Source organism: Triticum urartu, unplaced genomic scaffold, assembly GCF_003073215.2.
Source record: "Triticum urartu cultivar G1812 unplaced genomic scaffold, Tu2.1 TuUngrouped_contig_4704, whole genome shotgun sequence".
NCBI lineage: Eukaryota > Viridiplantae > Streptophyta > Magnoliopsida > Poales > Poaceae > Triticum > Triticum urartu.
Genome location: NW_024115316.1, coordinates 1 through 9,433, shown reverse-complemented (window position 1 = coordinate 9,433; position 9,433 = coordinate 1). Strand labels below are relative to the sequence as shown.

The following is a 9,433-nucleotide window of genomic DNA, read 5'->3' as shown; positions in this document are numbered from 1 at the left end:
CATTCCTGTAAATCTGCATCGCATGTCATCAAGACCCACTCTAAATCATCATCCAGGTACTTTACAATCAAAAAGCTTGTGTCTACTATACTCAAACGTCTTGCCATCTCCTGCTTCAGTTCTTGAAAACTACACTCAGGCTTCAATCTGAACCTGACCTTTTCTGAGCCAAATGTGGCCTTTATTCTCATACCTGCATCTGCATTCTGTTTTGGGGGTGATGGGCTTCGAGAAGAATGCTGCCCACCTAAAGCCTGTTGGTTCAGATTATGCAACAGATCTGGTGCCTCCTGAACTGGGAAATGTCCTCTTGTTGATGCATTTTCTGTTTGCAGAGTCTGGACAGGGCTGTGATTTACAGGATTTCCTGACATAAGCAAATCAACTCCAGCCTGAGGTGGATGCTTTGTTGATCCACCACTGCACGATGACGGGCTTGAATCAGAACTTTGGCTGCATGATGAGTGTGAGTGTGAGGTTGATGGCACATTACTGCTTAGCCTGTGGTGTCGGTGCCCCTCAAAATCAGTGAGATTGCTCTGCTTGTGTGGAGGAACTGTGACGCTTCCTGACAAATTGTTGTCAGATGATACAGAGGTGTTTGTGAGATCCTTGTACAGGGTATTAAGCTGGAAAGCTGTCTCTCCTCCGTGAACTGAATCAATGATCTGCTGCAGCTTTCTTAGAGAATGGTCTACCTTCTTGATCTTTCGTGATGGCCAGCGATTTATACCATGCTGCCTGCATATTCTTTTGAGGGTGGTAGGGCACACTGTAAGAGACAGAAAAGTGTGGTGAGCATGTATCCACCCAAGCTGAATAGAGTTCTTATTTTTTATTGTTTGACAGTAGATCAAATAAGTGTACATGACAGTACAAGTATTCTTTCACACAAAACGTGTGATCACACCTTGGAGACAAAATGTACACATGATGAACATGCTGTCTTCTTTCTATTGTCTGCTAAAAGGAATAGTTTAGCTATGTTTGACTCATGGACTTCAATGCTAGCTGTACTACTTCTAGAAAGCAGCATAGCATGTCAACATGATGAATTTAGAGTCCTATTTTTCGCCTGGTATGACTTACATATGCCCTATCTGTGCGACAGAACACTGCACTGAATAATATCGTCCTCTAATATATAATTGATTGTTTTGTCATGTAAATTTGCCAGTTGCAAACGATGAATGCAAATTTATGAGATATTGATCAGTTCTAGGCCATCTAGTAGATGCTAACTAATTGTAAGGTAGTAAATTTACTTGTTATGGCAGTTCTTGAGAGTCGACTATTCTGTTTTATACCTGTTTTAGTTCTCATCGTGTTCAATTTATTGCGATTAATAAAGATTTGCCTTCTTTTCCCCTTCAGGCTAACAGCACAAAACACAAAAAAAGGTGATAAGAATGTCCATATTTTATTATGAGGTGCATGTGGAGGTTGACTTTAATGTGGGGACAACACTAAAAGAAATTCACAATGTGGAGACAACATTTTCTTATTGAGCATTCAATTTATCATGCTGGGTCCATGGCTTGTGCCACTATAGATTAATGACTGATGGTATATACTAAAACAGTAAACTATTCATAGCTGAATCTTGCATTTATGTGACGAGTTACGGTTACTAACCTCCAAGGCTCCTTGCTGCATCTTTCAGGCTACCAGCAAAGTACTGCCGAAGAACCGGCAAGCTCACAGTCTTCTCCGTCTTTGTGCGCCTTTTCCCTTTGCTGCCTTGTGCACTTGTCTGAGCACCAGCTGGAGATAGACCCTGTCCTACAGGTGATAGCATACCATGCATACTTAATTCAGCTAAATCTGATTCTTTTGAAGTCCTTGCTAGACTTGTCCATGATGCCTCCTCTCTATGTTCTGTTGCTTGGTTTCCAAAGGACAACTCTTCAACCTTATTCTTCCCTTGAGGACCAAATGAGTTCAGCTCATTCACTTCCAGCATTTCCTCATCCCCAATCTCCTTGTCCGTAACCACACGTAGAGTTCGGCAAGCACTACGCATGGTGCCTGACAAGGAGTCCAGGACTGCCTTTTGCTCCTCGAGGGCTTCACAGTTGGTCGGCAGAAAGAACTCTAGCACAAAGTCCGCTGTCCCAGTCCGCGTGCACCTCAACCGGATTGCCACGGCACCTTTTAAGTTGAAGATCTTAGCATGGTGGGATAATGGATAGTGTTCTTTAGCTGAAGATCCAATGTCTGGTAAGAAGCATGGCTGGTTCGTTTCGAAGGCTTTCCCTGCAACTCCTTGCCCACGCAGAAGGTGGTGGTCAGAGCAGGAGTCATGGAAGTTCTGCATCTGGGGATCATTGACGTAGCATGCTGTGTCAATGGTGGAGATGCAGTACGGGTAGTTCTCATCGGTGTGGCGGCTTCCCCCTTTCCCTTGTTGAGCACATGTGACCCAGGTCTGAGCTAATGGGAGATTGTGGGTGACGCAGGCTGCCCTTAGGACTTCTAGTATCTCTGGTAGAGCATCTTTGTAGGAAGCACTGTTGAACTGATTGATAATCAGCAAGAGCAGCCATGAAATCATGAGAAGATATCAGTACCATTATTTCATTTGAAGGTATTTATCTACAATTACTTGTACTGTGAGATATGGTAGACACTAGGTTGACAAATTCTTTTACAAGCCAATGAGCCATCCCAGGAAGCTGCCTCACATAGTGATTAACTTAACTGAAAAACAAAGGAAAAATAACATTTTCCATCCTCTCTTTCTCCTCTATCCTCTCTGGTGGGTCCTGCCTTACTTGGTTATCCAACACTGATTGGAATGGATGCCATGTAGGCAGACAACATGGTAAAACCGCTCTATAACCACTGAGTTTCTGATGTTTGAGAGTTTAAATATCTGGGTTGGGAGTCTAAATAACTGGGTTTGTACTAGAGATCTAGACTTTCATGAGAGGAGCAAATTCTTTCACTAGTATGTGGGTATTAAAGGCTCAGTTCTAATGAAACCAAAACTCAGCAGTGATACAAATCTTGAGTTTTTTCTTGCTGCCTACCTTTGTGGCGCGCGGAGTGCTTGAAACTTCTGTGCTTCTCAGGTTAACTGCCTGCAAAGAGCATTGCCATTAAGAGATCTCAAATCTAGGAAAAAGAACATGATTGTTTCCTACTGTTGGCATTTGTTATGTGTCTTGCTCCTACACATGACACCAAACACTCTTTTTGTGCAACTATACTTGCTGCAGACTAATGTTTGAAAACTTTCAGGTTAAGTGACTGAGGTATCAATAGTTCAATACCTGGAGAGCCCTGCAGATGTCGTTGATCTCTGAGGTGAAGTTGAGCTTTTGCCTGGTCATGATCAATTCCATGACACCCAAGCACGAGTAACTCCCCTTCTCGAACACCGGCAGCCCCATCGTCCCATGGACGTCCAAATCCTGAGCATATTTTACCCTGGGGTATTCATAGCTGGTGAAGAGCCGAACGTCCGGTGACCACTCAGGTAGCTTGCCAATGAACACCCTCCCGGGGAGCCCAACCGGTGAGGCTTCCGACCCAACATCTGCAGAGAAGTGGTAATGCGTCGACACGTCCCTGAACTGCATGAGTCTATCTGAGGTGTTGTCCAGAGTAAATGGCTGCCCGCTCGTTGTCAGCACCAACTTGCCATCACAGTTTTTTTGCGGCACCCATAGCTGCACAAGCATGCCGGCATCTCTCTGCATCTGCTTGATGTAATCCAGAGCTTGCTCAAACCTTTGCCGGACGGTGGAGGAGGCTGGCGGAATCCACAGGGTGCTGTTTGCGCCTGCCGGCGTCGTGGTGGTGGTGGCTGTGGCATCTGAGAGGAAGGTGGAGGGAGAAGCAAAAAAATTGGGTGAGCGAGAAGTGTTGGGCGCCACTTCAAGCCAGGCGTTGTCGCCGGAGAGCAGCTGCTCCAGGAGGTCCAGGTCGCCTTCCGAGGACATGGCGCGCCCCATGGAGATGCCTGGCGGGGCGTCCCCACCTTCCATACAGGTAAAGCTTCCTTCAGAACCTGATCACACAATTTGACACCATAACACTGCATCAGTTTTAGCGCCTGAAAGAAAAAAAGAAAGATAGATAGATAGCCTTGGAATTGAAAGCAGGAGCATGGATGCAAGTCACAATATTTGTCCTCTCCTGCTCGAAACCAAGAAGCGCATCTTGGGTGAACCAAGTATTGGAGGGTGGAGGGGGTCTAGGGAAGATCTTTGTGTCAGATGTGCTCGCGTTTGTGTTTGGATTGCGGGGTGAGGGTGGTAGGGGAGAACACATCATTTTCTGCAGAAAGGAAGCAAAGAAAGAGATTGGTAGGTGCTCACTGGTAATCGCACGGTGCCCCCCTTCTGCTCTTCCCTCCCCTCCCTCCCTCCCTCTTCCTCCTTAGCTCTGCGCGGGCCTCCTCCGGCAAGTAGCAGCTCTAGAAAAGGCTCAGTGCTCCACCAGAGCACCCCCCACCATTCGTTCCAAAGGCGCCCCTGTCTGCTCTCTCCGCTCTCCGCCGCTGCTGCTGCTGTGAGATGGAAAAGGAAAACTAGAAATTTGCTGTGCTTGTCCTGGCCTTGTTTGGCCCTGCCCTCGCTTTGCTTCTGCCTTTCATTGTCTGGCTTTGTCGTAAGAACAAAGCCTGTGGGGCCCACCACTGCGTTTTTTTATTTCCTATTTTCTTTATTTTGTTAGAATCTTTCCCTCTCACTGGGGGCCCCGCCCCAGCACCTCACAGGAATCCAACTATGCCCACTGCCTTGTTAAAGTCAACTCTGTGGGTCATTATGTGGCCGGCTTGACAAGGATTACCAGCGTCTCCAATCACTTGTGTAAGTTGCGCTTCAACACAAAATTAAAAAATGGTGTAAGTTGTGCTTATTGGGTTTTTATATCATCTAGATAAAGCTGAAGAAATAGCGCTCGAACTTGTTGTCCCTGATAAGTCCTGATTTTAACAAAAATCTATACCAAGCCGTTTTCCTCTCTTTTGCAATACCAATATACCCTGGAGGGTTATATGGTAAGGATAAACTAAGGAAGGCTTCTTTTCTCATGAAACTAATTACGTCAAGCCGTCCAATATACCACGGGCGGTTATATGGTGAGGATAAACTAAGGAATGCTCCTTTGCTCACGGAACTAATTGCGTCAAGCCGTCTTCCTCTCCTTGGCAATACCAATGTACCATGGACGGTTACACGACGGGAATAAACTAAGGAAGGCTTTCTCCCTCACGGAACTAACTGCGTCCATTTCCAAAAAATAATAATAATTGTGTATTGCCTTATTTTTAAAGTAGTTGCTTATTGCCTTGGTGTTGTACATGTGTATTCATGTGGTATTACCATAGTAAATCCTACTCCCTCCGTTCCAAATTACTTGTCTTGGATTTGTCTAGATACGGATGTATCTAGACTCATTTTAATGCTAAATACCTCCGTATCTAAACAAATCTAAGACAAGTAATTTGGAACGGGGGGAGTAGAACTTATGAGATCTTTTTGTTCTACAGGGTTGTAACAGTGGCTGATGTGACCATTCCATTAAGGAGGTTTGTTTTGTGAACCAGTCCTTGTGGTTAGAGGCCACATGCAAGGCCACTAAGATGTAGGCCACAAGTCTTGCATCAGTGATGTCACTGCATAGAGGGGGATCAGGGAGGGTGCACTAATTAGAGATTCTGGTATATAGTTGTGTGGGGTCTATAAAATTTGTCATCACTGTGCAATGAACGGGAAACCACAGATTCCCGGGGACTTATCAGGAAAGCTAGGCGTTTTAGTATCTTCCCAGTTCCCACTACCGTTGCGTACACACGCCACATGATTCCCTCTGGCAGCAAATTACATCACAAAAAGTATTAGTAGTCTTCCAAAAAATTCTCTAAAGCCTTCAAAAATTGAAGTACAGGAAATATCCTAAGAGGCTAAAAGTGCCTGTGTACCTTCCCGTGAAAAAAGTGCTTAAATAATAGAAAAAAATGCCATGAAAACCTTTTCGAGTCTGTAGGGAGGAAACTTCACAGATGCTAAATAGATAGATTTATGGGTTGTGGGCTGTCTGGCACCAAATTATTTTAGCCCTAGATGCTTTATGAGCTAAGCAGTTCCTTTTTCTAGAGATCGCAGATGCACTTGCGCAGTTAAATATGGACTGTGCTTGCTCCCAGGACTGCATCTTGTAAAGCTACATATGTACGGCTAGTCACGTATCTATATGGGATTGGTTAGTGCTTTAGTTTAATGATTTTTTCTCTTGTTAGATCTTAACCTTCCTCAGTTCTCTATGTTTCCCTACTTGGGAATATTAAAAGGCAGTAAGTTGTTCAGAACAAGGATCAATTAGTGAGCTAAATAATGGTGGTTTAGGTGGACATACATGTGATCCCCAATACCAAAGTCCAATTGGGGAGCCTAACTATGCCAGAGCAATAGATTTTTCTTCCCAAGGCTGTTCCCTTTTGGGAGGGCTTTAAAGATTGTCAGAATGTTAATTTGCCACAACTTACTATGTAAGTACTGCTAACTGCAATTTTCTTGATTCCTCCCACTAGAACGTGTTTCTGCGCCCTGATCAGGGAGGAGGACACTAAAATACTGCTCTGATTCATTATTCCGTGACATGTCTAGGAATCTTTGATGCCTCTTGGCAATGCAACAAAGGCAACACAGTACAACTGGCGCTATCTGATTTTTTTTTTTGAAACTTTCTCCTATCTCTCTCATTACATTTGAGTGTGCTACGTGCTGTTTCAAAAGAAGAAAAGGAACTATGTGAACTGTGGTTAGCTCACTTTGTTGCTATTTTGATTTAATCGCAACCTCGTTTTTAATTGTGGGGAGCACGGAAGCACACCCATTTGCCATATTTATTCTCATGAGCTAATCTGTTCTCTACTGCCCACATGTGCTTGTTTATGTCAGCATCCGTTTGCTGCTGCATATGGAGCTATACATTGCTCTTGGATCAACACAGAGAGGAGAAGACACTAGTTGGAGGTGACACAATGCACCGCAAATGCTCATCTGTGAGTTGAGATACCCGTTGCCCTGACATCACTAGAAACGAAAACAAATGCAGTGCCCACTTTTTCTCTTGCTTTCCCGTTTTATATATTGGTTCAGTCACTAGCCTAGAGCCCACTGCAAATACATCTAATTGCTACTTGTCTCATATTTGACCAAAAGGCTTGTTGTTGTTTAGTGGCATGCCAACACCATCAGCTCCACCAGCTATGGAGAAGGTCTTCTTAATTCCCGCCAATCAGATGCCGGCTTGGCTGTTAAAATTCTCCGGTAGGCGGGGCCCGAGCCAGTGGACACCTAATGCGTGTGGGACCCGCGACGAGTCACCACCAACACAGATCCAATCTCGGCATCAGAACCTGTAAAACTAGTATTGGTGCCATCGTCGCTTACCGACTGATTAGCTTTATTTCCGTGAATGGCTTGCACTCTGCCTCGTTTGCGTTTCCTCTTGTGTGATCTTTTCAGAGGTTGCTTCACTTGCTGGAATTTATAGTGTTTTGCTGAAGCTGTTCAATAACGTTGTACAGCAGGAAACTTCTGCTCGGAATAAGTATCCAAGAATAGAGACTTTGCTCTTTTGCTCGGAACTGGTATTCAAGAAATGACTTTGCTCAACCAATGGCGGTGGCGGGCTACCGGGAAGATCAAAGCGTGTGTGGTTTCTTGAGAGGCTGTCACTTGTTAGTGTTTTTTTCTTAGGGATATATTCTTGAAAAAGCCGGCTGGATCACATAATCAACTGGGAGATGCACCCAATAACGGATACTTGGGAATCTGACAACTTGGCTGGAAGCTGTGCCTGAACTGCATCGAACTCTGGGGATTTGGATATTCCAGGTCAAGGGAGGTGATTCATTCATTCATGGTTTACATTTAGCTTCGCTCCATGTACCAGGGCAAGTACCCCCATGGAGGCTCGCTGCTGAAAGTTTCTTCCTGTCGACTTTGCTGTGCCAATGGTATGCTTGGAAGCTTATTCCTCCGCGACTTTGTTGCGCCAATGGTACGCTCGGAAGCCTAGTTTGATCTCCTTGACGTCGTCGATGTCGTGAAGTCTTAGAATGGTGTATGTGATTTGAAAATATCTGATATCCTGATGGCCATGCTCAATTCAGGGGGCCGAGGTTCAGTATGCTAGCGACGTTACAGAAATGACAACAAAGTAAAGAGGTAAAAACCTCCATCCATAAATGGCGGCTCCGTCTACGTTGAGTGACAAGGTATCATGTAAAACCTCCATTTCTCCATATTATTGAGAATTTGTTGGTCTACAAGAACTAGTAGTGAGAAGATAGAGAGAATCAGAGAAGATCAAAAACTATATCATTGCTACCGTGCATAAACATAAGATCAAATATGATGTGCTGGTTGGGAGGGAGCATGCCTGTCCCGATCTGTATTTAAGCGATAAACTTGTTATTAATAGTCGTGGTGCCGTCATGGTTAGGGTGCATAGCATATATAAGCATCAATAATGAAGCATCTTAGTCAAATTAGCACTTCTTTTATTTGTTGCTGACGGAGTTCCTACCTTGATGGCTTGATCCCCGCCCGTGCAATTAAACAAGATGCAACACACGAATAATACTGGCACAGCCTACGTCAGTGCAACCCGTTGAATATGCTGGTCAGAGATTAGGGGAGTCTGTGAACCACATGCCCCATGTTCACAGCAGTTATCTACCTATGGGGTTCATGGTTACATTAGATCCATCAAAGTTCGGGCAAGGTGCACCGCTATTATGCGCTTTCGGCACCATGAGAGGGTTGTCTGTTCAGCTACCATTAAGTCTTTGGACATACGCATGAAAAGCTTATGCTCACACAGGCAAAAACATGCTGACCATGATGCAGCGTTGGGGTGGCAAGAGTTCGTCATGAGAAAGCTTCAGGTCAGGACACTCGTCATGCAGTGACATCTGATTTTCAGCTCTTCTCAGCGGCGGGCTGGGAATGGCTGGAACGGCAGACGCATACCAAAAGTTGGCTGAGTTGGTAGTGACGGATGTTCGGCAGGTGGAAGCTTGCCGAGCACATTCAGAGATTTCATCTTCTGCAGCTCCTTCCCTGAAGCAAATAAGGGTGTAAGTGCGGTCAAACACGCGAGCTATTGTAAACAGATTTACGATGAATCAATGTGCGAAAATACAAATACCAATAAGCAATGTTAAGAAGCAAGATCAAAGCTGCAAAAATCAGATTGAGGAGTACCTTCTTCGATTAAGAGATTGACTGCTCGTTTCTCGAGCTCAATGGCATGCTTGCTCCGGCCAACAGATGACAAAGACTGGAGCACTACAGTTCAGACAAAACACACATGTTTTAGATAGCAGTTGTGGTAAATTTGTTGTCAGCTAAGAATAATGAACTTACTGCGGATGTATTCTTCCTGTCCTGATTGGTCATTATTTCTC

The 9,433-nt window shown here is 44.7% G+C and overlaps 1 protein-coding gene across 1 annotated transcript; it reads right to left on the bottom strand.

Moving 5' to 3' along the window:
• On the bottom strand, nt 1-4,304 carry LOC125528202 (protein NLP1-like; the record flags this gene model as incomplete). The annotated part of the gene is given in 5 exon segments (XM_048692707.1): nt 1-772; nt 1,636-2,518; nt 3,033-3,083; nt 3,276-4,021; nt 4,024-4,304. Coding segments are annotated over 5 exon segments (2,477 nt in total), but the record flags the coding sequence as incomplete, so codon positions are not given.
• Nucleotides 4,305-9,433: the final 5,129 nt, after the last annotated feature.